General features: G+C 37.7%; 1 protein-coding gene across 1 annotated transcript in view; it reads left to right on the forward strand.

The window, feature by feature from the left end:
• Window positions 1–15322, forward strand: part of LOC136871867 (abnormal spindle-like microcephaly-associated protein homolog) — a 270465-nt gene that overhangs the window by 158895 nt on the left and 96248 nt on the right. Inside the window, exons 10-11 of the mRNA XM_067145512.2 lie at window positions 90–845; window positions 11233–11404. Coding sequence (XP_067001613.2) covers window positions 90–845; window positions 11233–11404 — 928 coding nt within the window. The remainder of the gene's footprint in view (window positions 1–89; window positions 846–11232; window positions 11405–15322) is intronic.

The following is a 15322-nucleotide window of genomic DNA, read 5'->3' on the forward strand; positions in this document are numbered from 1 at the left end:
TGATAGCTTGATTTAATATTTAATAGCTCTTGTATTATTTTGTGTAAATTATCAAAGAATTATTATTTTTTCTTTCATTTTTCTTTCAGGCTCCTCACTTCAGTGCATCAGCTGCTAAAATCCAATCATGGTGGCATAAAAATTCATTGAAAAGGGAAATAAATAAGCGCATTCATATGCGTAAAACATTAGAAGCTAAAGCAAAAGCATGTATAATAATACAGAAATGCTGGAGAGGATTCCTAGATAGAAAAAGATTCAAAAGAGCAAAAACTGCCATCATAAAAGTACAAGCTTGTTGGCGAAGCCTTGTATTAACAAAGAAGATGCGTTCTGAATACTTAGCAAAACGGAAAGCAATAATTCAGCTGCAGTCTTTGTGTCGAGGATACCTTTCAAGAAAGAAATTCTTGGCACTTAAGAAAGAAGCTGCAGCATATTGCATTCAGACTTGGTATAGAAGAAATTTAGCCATTCGTAAACTAAATGTGATAATCAGCTTGTATAAAGCTTACTGTGAAGAAAAAGAGAAAGAGCGTAATGCAGCAGTGCTTATACAGAAGTGGTATCGGCGACTTCTATCTCTCCGGAAGTTAAAGGCCACAATCTGTTTGTACAAATTACATTGTAAGGAAATGAAAGGTAAAATATTTGCAGCCGTGGTAATACAAAGATGGTATCGAAGACAACTAGCTGTCAGAAGGCTCAGTGCTACCATCTCTTTATATAGAACTTTCTGCAAAGAAGCAAAGAAACGATCATTGGCAGCTATTGTAATTCAAAGACATTACCGTAGATTTATGGAAGAAAGGAGAAACCAAGTTATGTCAGCAATAAAAATTCAGGTAATTGACTTTCTCTTCCATAGCCCATTTTACAAATGTGCAAATATATTTATAACCTTATAAGCATCTTATTTTTCCCAATGGCTATCCTCTCCTGTTGCTCTACTTTTTCCTATAACTGTTACTTTCAATTTTTTTTATTGAGTTACTCTGTCAGATAATGAAATATGTTTTTATTTCCATTTTAACTGATAAGTTGTGTAGCTCTGGCTAGATAAATCTGCTTGTGGTGTGACTTTTTTCCTTTTTGATTTTGTTAATTTGTTTTAGGGTAATTTTGATTACTTGACTTATTTCCTTAAATTCATCGGAAGCAGCATAGTGCCGACATTTCAGTTTCTTCGATTTTGTACATTTGAGTTAGGTTATCGGCCTAAGGCCCTATTCTGGTGGGGGGGGGGCTGCCCCTTGCCATTTCCAGATTTGTGAAAGTTTTCTGTAGGAGCTCTCTCCACTAACCTTTAGAAATTCCTCCTTCACCCACAAGGAAAGCAGGGGTGCCACTTATTCCACCTCAGCCATACCAGGATCCACTCTTTCTGCCTTCCATACCATTGAGTACATTTGTTTTGAGTCATTTTTCAGAATTTCCGTAGGGCTTCCATAGCTACTATAGCAGTCCCAGGGCATGCAAAGTCCCTGGTGTACTTCATCCCCCACAGGCACGGTCCGGCTCCATGGCTAAATGGTTAGCGTGCTGGCCTTTGGTCACAGGGGTCCCGGGTTCGATTTCCGGCAGGGTCGGGAATTTTAACCTCATTGGTTAATTTCTCTGGCACGGGGGCTGGGTGTATGTGTCGTCTTCATCATCATTTCATCCTCATCACGACACGCAGGTCACCTACGGGAGTCAAATCGAAAGACCTGCACCTGGCGAGCCGAAAATGTCATCGTACACTTCCAGCACTAAAAGCCATACGTCATTTCATTTTTTTACTTCCGTACTTCATGCCATTGCCAGCCTACCACGACATGGGCAAGGGTTGCATGTACAGGAGTAGGATGATGTGCTTTCTGCACTTTTATTACTATTATTTCATTAACAACTTTGCTATTTTTGTTTAGAATTCTCAATAATGTAAATCAAAGCAATAACCGCTCATAAGGGTTTCCAGCTTGACTGCATGGAGCAGCAGAAGTGAGGCCCTGCGAGTCTTGAATTGTTCATACTTCCTTTTGCCATGTTTCCCATTCTCTTTAATACCTGACCTCACTCAATTCTTGTTCTCTTCCAAGGCCTAGGATTTTTGTTTTGTTTTTTAATCATTCATGGACTTTCTTTTAATTCCTTGCAGCATCTAACCTCTTCCTGTTCCTGCAAGGATTGATATTGAGAGAAATTATTATCTTGTACTTGCCATTAAGACAATGACCACCATAAATTTCTAGTTTTACACCATTTTTAAACTTTAAATTTAAAAAAAAAATTCTTGTACATGAGAATTAGCATCAAACTACATATACTTTGACCCCCTGTGGGTGAGAGACGCAGACGAATACACCCACGATATCCCCTCCCTGGCGTAACAGGCAACTAAAAGGGGAAACCAAGGGATGATTGAATTAGAACCATGAAACTACACTCATGTTCATAAAAAATAGAACACCATGAAAGACTAGAGATAGGAACTTAAGAAAGAAGCTGCAGCATATTGCATTCATACTTGGTATAGAAGAATTTTAGCCATTCGTAACCTAAATGTGAAGTTCATATTCACAGGACATGTTCATTAGTATGTTCTGCAGGAACGATTAGCATTTCAGTCACCTAGGATCAGCATGTGTCCTGTTGCCCAGCAGGCACTGGATCTTCCATGGGCACTGATAACGTGTTCCATGCGTGTGATGGCATCGACACGTATAAGGCGCAAATAGCGTCCTGGGGTATAGCTATACGTGCTGCATTCACCTGGTTCCACAGTTCATCTTTTGCGGTTCGCATTGGGTCACAGTGCCGCACCCGTCGTTTCACCATATCCCACACGTTTTCAATTGGCGACAAGTCCAGTGATCAGACAGCCCAGGGCAACGGTCTGACGTCCTGTGACAACAAGAAGGCTCATGTTCATGCAGCAACATGTAGTCGCGCATTGTCCTGCTGAAATATTGCGTCTAGGGTATTGTGCAGAAAGGGTATGGCTATGGGTCGCAGGATGTCATTCATGTAGGTCAAACTGGTCACAGTGCCCTGGACACGCACCAACTGTGTGATCTGTGGTTGAATCCAATAGCACCCCACACCATAAGGCCTCGAATTGGCGTATGTCTTGTACGAATGCAGTCAATGTGATGTCTCTCCCCCTGTCTGCGGCGAACCAAAATGGGACCATCATTTCCAAATGAACAGAACTTGGATTCATCCTAAAACACTATCTGCTGCCATTTCTGTCCCCAGTGACGTTGTTCCATACACCATTGCAGTCTAGCATGTTTATGCAAATTAGTCGAGTACGCGGAAACGTGGACAATGCGCTGGTAACCCAGCGACGGACTGTCACTCTTGATAGTCTGCGGTGCGTTACACTGTTCCACTGTTGCGCCAGAGCTGAGGACGACTCAGATCTGTCCTGCAATGCCATTCAGATGAGGTGTCGATCTTCTCGAGGGGTGGTTTGTGTGGTGCAACCAGACCCATCTCGTTGTGTTCTGCGGCCTTCTGTGAACCATTCTGTACACACCCGTTGCACTGCCGACACACTTCGCCTCACACGAGCAGCAATTTCCCAGATGGATGCATTACGTTCTCTCATGCCAATAATGTGCCCTCTTTCAAACCCACTCATTTGACGGTACGGTTCTCACATACGTCTGCGATGCATCCTGCAACATACTAATGCATATGTCCTGTGAATATGAACTTCCTATCTCTAGTCTTTCAAGTTGTTCTGGTTATTATGAACATAAGTGTACTTCTGTTTATTACCACCACGATGGGAACACCATGGGTTACCTTTACTGCGAGTAGTACCTCTACGCTAGGTATTCAATAGGTTTGTGAAAAATAGCAGCAGAGAGTGGTTCACTGTGGGCTTACAGTACCTGTGATTATTAACACTATATGCTGAACACCACGGGCTTACGTTGCCTGTGATTAGTACCATTATGTGAGAAACACCATGGGTCTGGGTGTTGCTTGTGATTAGTACCGCTATATGAGCAACACATTTGATTTGCGTGGCCTGTTATTAGTACTCACTATGTGAGGAACACCACAGGAATACTAGCACCCGTGATTAGTACACCTATCTTAGGAACACCATCGGTTTGCATCGCCTATAAGTTTACAAAGGTGAAAAATGAGAGTATCCTCCTATTCAGTACAATAAATATTCCATCATTAGACAGAGTAAACAAATTCAAATATGTTCCGGCTCATTTGAGCCATCTTCAGTGAAAAATGGGGGGGGGGGGTTGAAATAATTTACATAATATAAGTTGAAAAAAAGCTAAAAAACATAATGAAGGAGCAAATGAAAAAATAAATATGCAATATTTACATCAATATGCGGAGCAAAAAACAACTCACTGCGACAAAATTCAGTGAAAAGTAGTTAATTTAAAGTAATAATTGAAAGTAGAAACTGTGTTAACCTAAAAAACAAAGGAATGAAAAAACAAATGATGCAGATGGAAATGAACAATAGTAGCACATGGTGAGGTTGTGGACCTCATAGTTTACAAAATATTGTTTAGAATCAATAACAAAACAGGTTGAAATCACTGTCGAAAATCATCCTTGTAGAAACTCATCACATTAAATTGGTCAGGAGGGAAGCGGGAGCAAACATTTTTGAGAAACCAAGCCTGATATAACGTGCAGGTGAAAAGCCTGTGACAAGGAAAAAACACCAATGAAATTTAAAGCTTAAGAAACAGCAGCATTCTGAATATCTTCTCAAACTAGCGGTCCCTTTCTTAATTATTGTTTCATATTGTTGGCTGGTGTCCTGCCTTATTATAAAGGGTCGGAAGGGCCGCGATATAAAATTGAGAAGCTGTGTTAGGTAGAAGACAGATGCATAGTAAACTGTGAGTGATCTAGTGGAAACCGTCAATGAAGTTCTAATCTGTAATGGAAAAATGAGGTTGTGTGAGAAACGTGGGGTGATAAGTAAAAAGTGTAGAATGGGTGTGAAGAAAGCTTAAACTTACGGTGTTTAGCAGGTGGTTGTCCTCTCAAATGGCCTAGCCTTCTCAAAAGTAATGGTCTCGCTCGCGTGATCGAGTCTATTGTTGGTTCGACTGTGTTTGCTAGGATGGAAGGAGCGGAGGGGGAAAGGGTGGTCCAGGGCTGGTGTGAGGAGGGGAGAGTGGTGGTGAGTTGGAGAGATGGAGGTGGGGTTTGTTTGTGTTATGGAAATTCTGACAAATATATGGAATGAATGTTTAAAGTAGAATGTTCTTTTTCTCGCTGACTTCATTTAAATTGTGAGAGGGGTTCATAAACTGATCTAAATCGATGTGGATGCTCTCGAGAACGTTGAGTAAGGTGCCCTTTTGCTCATAATGAAAGGTCTTGAGGTCTTTATCTATTGAAGTGTATTCGTGGCTGGATGCTTTATGATGTTCACTCATAGCTGAGAAACGATTATATTTGAGAGCGTTGCGATGTTCGGCATATCTTATGACAAAATTGCGGCCTGTTTGTCCAATATAGCTGGAATTACAGGATTGGCATTTTAATTTGTAAACTCCAGAGTTCAAATATTTGTTGTTAATGTTGTTATAGTTATTGTTGACAGTGTGTGGATTGAAAATGAGTTTGGAGTTGGTGTGGGAGGTTCTATAAGCTATTTTGATGTTGTGTTTCTTAAAAATATTAGACATTTGGTAAATGTTACCATTATTGAAAGTGAATGTGGAAAACTTTTCTGTAGGAGCAGAATCTTTTGAGGGTAGTCTTGGGTCTGCTTTTATATCTGTTGATGATTCTGCTGACAAAGGTTCTACAGAAACCATTGTGTTCTGCAATATTGTAAACTCTGTTATTCTTCATTTTCTGTATCGCTCTTGCAATTTCATCCTTGGTGAAGATCCCATCAGCTTGTGGAGTCCTAGGTGACTTAATCAGAGCATATTAGATAGATACATAGATAAAGCCTTTATTTTCTGTGGCGAAGTTAGGGCTCTTGGCCCTTTCTTACACTTAACCACACACATATTGTTATTATTCCATACAATGACATTGATTAACTTAAAATACCAAGAACTACAAATAACACTAATTATTGACAAAAATATTAATATATACATGCAAAGAAGAATGAAAGAAAAAGTACCTGCCTACATAATACAGGTTTGAGAAAAAAAAATCAATACACAACAAAAGAAATACGAATGTAAAAATACTAGTAAGCTTAATAAAAATACTAAATGAAATTTAACTAATTGTATCCTTGCAAGACTAGATCTAAGTTAAATACTGTACTTCCTACTAGCTATTTTTAGACTACTTCTACTTGGTAAATACAATATGGATGTTTTAATTTAATTTAAATTATCATATTAAACCAATATTTAATTTATTGTGCAATAATCTCATATCATTTTCACACACAATCACTCGTTCCACTCATACAGGTACTGTACCTTGCTGGAAGCACTTAACGAGGAACTGCTGGTAGGAGGTTTTAAATATACTTTTTGATGCAGCATCCTTGATGTCTTTGGGAAGAGCATTCCACCATCCCGAAGCGGTGATAGTAAATGATCGATGGTATGTGGTTGTTCGGTGGACAGGTATTTCTAGGAGGGACACTGAGCGAGTATCATAGAGATGTAAAGAACCAAGGTGACGGAAATTGCTGGAGAGATAAGCAGGGATGTCTTCCGAAAGTACCTGGTACACAAGAGTATTTGCATGTAGTTTACGCCTGTCGTCTAGTCGTAACCAAGATAAATGTTTATAGTAGGGAGAAACTCGAGCGTCATACCGTAAATCCATAGCATATCTAAGACAAGCATTTGGAGTGCGTTGTAGTTTCAAGCTTAATTCTTTTGTTATATCCGTAAGAATTACATCACAGTAGTCAAAAATGGGAAATAATAATGACAGAACAAGTTGAATTTTTAGTGATCGAGGGAATACATTTCTGAAACGTTTTAAGGGGTGCAAGCTACAATAAACCTTTTTGCAGATATTCTTAACTTGCGCTGACCAGTTTCTTATATTCTTATATGATCTGTCCATGTTTCCATGGGTATGTTGGGCTGTATTTTCTGCCTTTTCGGTCTCAGAACTCGGTAAGGGTCTTCTGCCTCCTCTACCATTTTCTTATGTTTTTCCAGGTGTTGCTTTTTCTTCTTTCTTATTAGGTTCTTGTATTTTTTTCGTTCTCGTTGGTATTCTTCGGTGGTTGCGCTTGCCGTTTATTCTCTAGTTTTATGTAGTGTTTTCAGTGTCAATTTTCTTTGTTCATAACACTGTCTGTCAAACCATGGCCTCACCTTCCTATGTTGTATGGTAAGGGCCTACGCAAGATACAAACATTTTAGAAGATTACTGCACTCAGGTATTATCCTTACAAAGATAATTCATATAATTGGATAAATCATTATAGATTATGAACACTTCATCAGAGTTAGCCGCCCATATTCTTATGAATACCAAGTAAATTGGCGATATGGTTAGTGTTGCACAGCTATGAGTTTGCATTTGGGAGATAGTGGGTTCGAATCCCACTGTCGGCAGCCCTGAAGATAGTTTTCTTTGGTTTCCCATTTTTACACCAGACAAATTCTCGGACTGTACCTTAATTAAGGCCATGGTCACTTCCTAACCTATTCCTATCCCATTGTTGCCATAAGACCTATCTATGTTGGTGCAGCGTAAAGCAAATTGTAAAAATATATATATATATAAAATAAATCTCATGAACATGCAAGAAGCACATGGTTGCAAGCAAGGAAAATATCACAGAACTTGCATTACAAATAGCATACCTGCTAATTTTCCCGAGTTAGGCGGGAGACTCCTTATTTTCAACAGTTTTTCCCGCCTCCCGATTATTCTATTATTTCTCCCGATTTTAGCTTATTTTTTGGTGAACTTCAAACATGTTTTCAAATCATGTCATTTCGGCTTTTTTACGCCAGTGGCCGGAAGTCCTTCGATCATTAGCCGTTTTCAAACGAAATATCGACGTTTATTAATGCCAGATATGTGCGCAAATATGCAATGTTTATTGAAACCTGTATATCGCGACGTGTATATCGATTGTCAATCTCTCGTTCTCCCGTGTTATGTTCGTGTTCGTTTACAGTTCACATCAGTCTAGTTGATTCTAGAGACTAGTCGCTAGACATAGTCTTTTTTAGTAATTTAGTGACAGAATTTCAATTATAATGACTAGTGACTTTTCTAGAGATTTTAGGAGCCATTTGGAGACAATTCTGACTCATTTTAATTTATCTCAATATAATTAAAATAAGAGTTTTGTCTGTACATTGCTCAGAATTTAAAAAGAATTATATTTCTGTACTGGTCGTGACCACAGTACCTAACAAAGGGGAATGCGTGTTTTAATTTTCCGTAATTTCTGTTTGCATGTACCCTCATTACGAGAAAACGGCTGAAGAGAAATTAATGAAAATCGGTATATGAAGTCGGGGAATAAGTCTATACAACCTAGGCCATAAATAATTTTATTCACGCTGATTGAAATGGTAGTTTAGGGGAAGGCCTAAAATTTAATTCTCAAATATTTGTTATTTTTGGCCCTATCGATAAATACTACATAATAAAAAGTATAAGATCCTCCTTTTCAATACAAAACAAACCATCTGTTAGATGGGACCAGTTACCTATCTTATTGGTCATATTGAAAAGTACTACATAACAAAAGTTATACAGAATACAATTTCCGATTATTTATATCTTATTCAGTTTTACCGTGAAGAATGTGAAAGTCATGAAGGAATGATCGCATGAATAATACCACAAGAGGGAGTCATGAAAGAACTAAGTCGGAAGAAAACTAAATGTGAAGGCCTCCAATAAAGAAAGCTCATAAAATTGTTCAACAATAACATTACATTGACCATTGTTTGTTGTGATGTACTTTGTGTATTCTGCTGCCATTTATCTCCGATAGATGGGATTACTGCTGTGTAGGTGTGTATCAAGTATAACAACCTGCCTGAAGATTGGCGGGAAGTAGCTGGGGAGTTAGATCTCTCTTGTTTAGCATGCCATTCCTCTGGTTCATAAATTTTCTGATACTACTGGTACGTAACATACTGGATCATCATAGTATTCCAGCTATTCGATCCCTACTCTGAGGTAGTGATTGGAATGAGCTGTGTGCTCACTTAAATCGAATAATTACACAGGAGTGTTCGCGGCTGTTTACAGCCTGGTCATTCTAGCTCTGAAACTTTGAACTGTTAGATCGACACCGTAGTACTTTGTTAAAAGTGAGAAAATGTGCTGTTTTTTCATTTTATTGAATATTTCATATGACAGCATTGCTTTTAATTGCGACATTCATACTGACATCATTGTAATTACCTATGTTGACTGTTGACTTAAGCTGGGAAAACTATAAGGACAGTCTTCCTGAGAATTCCATAGCAAAGCATGGGTACATCAGCTAGTTATTTGATACAATTAGCATTGCGCTTCGCATAATCACATGGGAGCTTGATGCAATATATTAATCTATGCATTTACTAAGTAATGGCATGACGGATTCACACGTGGAGCATGAATTCATACTATTTTTGGAAGGCTTATCAGAGACTGATCATCTCATTCACATACTTTCTGTGAGGGAATAGAGATGTGTAATTTTTAGCCTTGTAGCATCCTTTTCTTTTTTTTCTCCTTTTAATGACTACTGATCTGCATTTAGGGCAGCCACCCAGGTGGCAGATTCCCTATATGATGTTTTCCTAGCCTTTTCTTAAATGAGTGCAAAGAAATTGGAAATTTATTGAACATCTCCCTTGGTAAGTTATTCCAATCCCTAAATCCCCTTCCTATAAATGAATATTTACCTCAATTAACGTGTAGCAACGGTCAGGCTTTAAGACAATAAGTATTATAAATATATCATAGTACTGTATTGTGCAAGACATGTAGAATAAGCAGTTTTGACCAATTGTATCTCCTGATTTCTACTGATTTTCCCTGATTTTTGGTTTTGTAAAGTTGGCAGGTATGCAAATAGCACAAAAACATAAAAGCATATTCAGAAAATACATACTTCTCCCTAAAGTAATCAGGGCTGCCATTTCTCGTATCATTCAAGGTGATTCAAGTGATCATACACGGGAGCAATATACCATACATGGGCATTGTAAAGATTCAAGAAATAATAATTGTTATTTGTTTGGTAATTTCTCCAGTGCCGATCTGACACCTGTTTATTTCGATATGCTGTCAAACGTATGCGAAGGAAGCAAAAAGTGTGTTGCATAGGAGTGGTGGCGATGAAAAGCCTAGAATAGAAATTATGTTGTGCATCCTAGATAATGATTATATGCTGTCCCTTATGATTCTTTGCGGGAAATCCATACAAGAAAGAGAAATTGCCTTATTTTCAGAAACTAGAGAAAAAGAAGATGGATGATGCAGTGCAGTTATCTTCTAAAATGTTTATATCTTGGGTAGAGTGGTTGAAAATTGTTTGGAAACAAAGACCAGGCTTGTTGGTATTAAACAAGAAGTATGGGCCACCTCAAAGTTATAGACCTTATAGCAAAAAGTAACTCAGTGCTAGTCACAATTCCTGGTGGCATGCCATGACAATTGCAAGCAATGGATGTTGCTGTGAACAAGCTGTGCAAAGTTTACGTTGATAGCGCTACAGCAATGCCTTCTGTATATGAACTGGAGGAATGAATCTTTCTTATATGAGGATCTCCAGTGAATTCATTATTGTAAATGGTTTCAAGAAATGGTACATATCTCGTGTCCTAGGTGGGTAGGAAAACCAAATTAATAAAACAGTAGCACAGGTGAACACATTGGTCATGATTATTATTGTATTTATAATTAAGCTGTGATAGAAAGTAACTTCATGTGTCCAACCAATAAATAATACAAGAATTATTATTCTTATTAAATTTTCTTATACCAGGAAGGCAATCCTAATAGATTGGGTAATATATGGGCTGGAGCAGGTCCTGTTCTGGTTTTGTGAATCAAAATACTCAACCAACTTTCTTGAAGAACTTCTGAAAATTCTACATATCTTTGGCCTTGGCATCAATTTTTTAGGAAGCTTGTACCATATGTGCAGCAGGCCTTGGTATAAACCATAAGTGTTTTTTGGAATTTGTTGTAGCTTTCCCAGCATTAAGATGGTTTTTTTTCTTTTTTTTTAGTTGTTCATATTAGCTCATATAGTAGTTTTTATTTTGTATATCTCTGTTTATAATGTAGGCTGTTTGGCGTGGATATAAAGTACGTAAGAATACCACAATCCGCTCATGCCAAGAAAGGACCAAGCTGATGGACCAAGATAATTCTCTCAGGAGGAGATACACTTCTGTCCTTGCTAACTGGCAGCCTTCAAATTCATTTGGAGAATTACTTGTATTTGTGCAAGTGATTGGTATGTTTGTACTTGCAATTTCTATTCAAATGCTCAGTTTTTGTGTGTGTGTATTATGTATTGATTATCATTATCAGAACAAGTATTGTATGAACTAAGTCAGAGATTTCTCATTTTATTACACACCATCAGTCCTAATATGCCAGCCCCATAGTCTAGGGGTAGCGTACCTGCCTCTCACCTGGGGGCCCCAGGTTCAATTTCCAGCCAGGTTAGGGATTTTTACCTGGACCTGAAGGTTGGTTCAAGGTCCATTTAGTTTACGTGATTACAGTTGAGGAGCTATCTGGTGGTGAGATGGTGATCCCGGACTAGAAAACCAAGAAGAATGACCAGTAGGATTCATTAACTGACCGTGCGTCACCTCATAAACTGCAGGCCTTTGGGTTGAGCAGAGGTCAGCTGTTCATTCCCCTCCTGTATCTGCTAATGTCCTGTCGTCGCTTGAGGCTTATTTCAACATCTGCTGTTAGTTTGTGTATGGCTGGAGAGCGACAAGGGATTCACCGTTCCGGTACATTGTGTAAGTTTGGTTACATTATTCCATATAATGGTTCTAATCTCTATATGACAATAATAAGATAACCATTGCCCCACGTTGGACACCAGTTGAAATATATCTAAATAAAAATTACTAACCATTGAAATATGAATAAAATAAAATACTTCATCGCCTCACGCTTGAGCTTTCCAATACAGTGTATCAAGTAAGTGATATTACATCAGTCTTGGGACTAGTTTCAGCCACTTAGTGGCCATCTTCAGCCAAATAAAAATTAAACAGATTATGTGATAACTAAAACATATGTATAACAGACAAGGACAATGTTGCGCGAATAATTATAGGTAGCAAAGGCTTTTCAGTCTGTCAAACACATAGCAAATACAATGTAAATTAAAACACTAAAAGCATATCTGTAAAACACACACTAACATACAAAGAATGACATGTTTCGTTCTACAAGAACATCCTCAGATTCTATCAAATCACTTAAAATAAGCTTATATATGTACAGTATTGTTTACGTAGCGTAAACTTGTCAATGATAGAGAGATGAGTGATAACATGAAACAGTAATGACAAAAAATAAATTATATACAATTATAATATAGTGAAAAACTTACGTATTTATCTAGACTGCCGATGTTAAGTCTGTTGTCACCAAACACTATTTCAGGACTGTGGTCATGGAAAGTTTGTGGTGAGCCACGCTGTGCGTGGGGAGGGGAGGGCAGGACAGGGAGGGGCCTAGTAGATCGATGTGGATCTCTCCTATTGGATGATAAAATCGGGTAGACTATAGAGTGGAGAGGGGGGGAGAGATGCAGGGCGGAGCGGCTGGAGCGCTGTGGAACTTTCCATCAACATTGGAGGGGGGGAGAGATGTTATTGACCTATTTCATGTTAATTGTACCTGTATGTAATATGGATGAATGTAATTATTATAATTTTTATTATTTATAATAGGTGAATGAAGTACGGAACGGTATTATTATTATTATTATTATTATTATTATGAAAAAAGCAATTCACCTTCCGTCAACATTGGAGAGGGGAGAGAGGTTATTGACCTTTTCCATGCGAATGTACCTTTATGTAATATGGATGAATGCAAATTAAAAATTTTAGTTGAATAAAGTAAGGGACGTTATTATTATTATTATTATTATTATTATTACTATTATTATTTACGATAGAAGCAATTTTAGGAGTAGGTGTTGTCAGATATTATGCGAGTAGAGCAAATAGGGGGGAAATTATTTAAATGTGTACTATTATTATTATTATTATTATTATTATTATTATTATTATTTACGATAGAAGCAAATTAAGGAGTAGGTGTTGTTAGATATTATGTGAGTAGAGCGAATAGGGGGGAATTATTTAAATGTGTATGCTCATTCAGGTTATTGGCATTAGTATTTTTTGCGACGTAAATTTCTATTGCTTCTTTTATATTCAAAGATTTACTTTTATTTTCGAAGTGTAAAATTTTTAGATCAGTGTTGATGTCTGTGAAATGGTGTGAACAGTCGTAGATGTGCTCCCCGAAGGCTGAATGCCGATTATATCTGATCGCGTTTTTGTGTTCTTTGTATCTTGTATGGAAATTACGTTTTGTTTGACCTATGTATGTGGCGTTGCAGTTGGGTCCTTGGCATTTGAGTTCATACACTCCTGACTTTGAGAAAGGGTCCTTTTTGTTTAAGTTGCACCTGCTGAAGTGTCTCTGTAGTGTGTTATTCGTTCGAAAAGCTACTTTTAAACCTTGTTTCTTGAAAATGTTAGCTACTTTGTATGTGTTATTGTTAACATAGTTGAGAACCACGTAGTTTTCTTTGTCGTGTGTGGTGCTTTCCCGGCGACTTTTCTTATGTTTATTTAAAAGTTTATCCACTGTGCCTGGAGGATGGTTGTTTTCTTTCGCGATTTGTTTAATTATTTGCATTTCTTCATTGAAATCTGTTGTGCTCATTGGTATGGAAATAGCTCTATGTATCATTGTATTCAGTCCTGCTATTTTGTGTGTGTATGGGTGGTTCGAGTTGTTGTCAATAGTGTGTGACGTCTGAGTGGGCTTTCTGTATACCTTGTAAGATAGGTTGTCATTATTCCTGTTGATTGTGATGTCCAAATAGTTTATTTTCTTGTTATTGAAGGTGAATAATAGTAATAATAATAATAATAATAATAATAACGTCCCTTACTTTATTCAACTAAAATTTTTAATTTGCATTCATCCATATTACATAAAGGTACATTCGCATGGAAAAGGTCAATAACCTCTCTCCCCTCTCCAATGTTGACGGAAGGTGAATTGCTTTTTCATAATAATAATAATAATAATAATAATAATAATAATAATAATAATAATAATAATAATACCGTTCCGTACTTCATTCACCTATTATAAATAATAAAAATTATAATAATTACATTCATCCATATTACATACAGGTACAATTAACATGAAATAGGTCAATAACATCTCTCCCCCCCTCCAATGTTGATGGAAAGTTCCACAGCGCTCCAGCCGCTCCGCCCTGCATCTCTCCCCCCCTCTCCACTCTATAGTCTACCCGATTTTATCATCCAATAGGAGAGATCCACATCGATCTACTAGGCCCCTCCCTGTCCTGCCCTCCCCTCCCCACGCACAGCGTGGCTCACCACAAACTTTCCATGACCACAGTCCTGAAATAGTGTTTGGTGACAACAGACTTAACATCGGCAGTCTAGATAAATACGTAAGTTTTTCACTATATTATAATTGTATATAATTTATTTTTTGTCATTACTGTTTCATGTTATCACTCATCTCTCTATCATTGACAAGTTTACGCTACGTAAACAATACTGTACATATATAAGCTTATTTTAAGTGATTTGATAGAATCTGAGGATGTTCTTGTAGAACGAAACATGTCATTCTTTGTATGTTAGTGTGTGTTTTACAGATATGCTTTTAGTGTTTTAATTTACATTGTATTTGCTATGTGTTTGACAGACTGAAAAGCCTTTGCTACATTTAACTAAGTCAACACTGGAAAACATGGCTTCATTTTTAACAAAATAATTATAGGTCTAACAAGCACTGACTTGCTGGAGGAAGGAGGCTCTTTTGCTTGTTCTACATCAGATTTACTTCTTTGCCTGAGGTCCTAAGTGAACTTAATGATATCATATCATGACAAGAAGATCATAACCATAAATTTTGTTATTATATCTATTTTAATATCGGTGAATATGGCACAATCCAACGATTGTCCACATTAACATCTTTACCCATGTCTCCGGAGCTGTCGTACTTTCACACAGTGCACTCGCTGTTTCCGCTGGGCCTTGAACTACGGACTCCACCGAAGCTCGTACTTCGTTGTCCAACGACTTGATTTGGTCCTTTATTCCTTGAGACT

This window comes from Anabrus simplex, chromosome 4, assembly GCF_040414725.1.
Source record: "Anabrus simplex isolate iqAnaSimp1 chromosome 4, ASM4041472v1, whole genome shotgun sequence".
Classification (NCBI taxonomy): domain Eukaryota; kingdom Metazoa; phylum Arthropoda; class Insecta; order Orthoptera; family Tettigoniidae; genus Anabrus; species Anabrus simplex.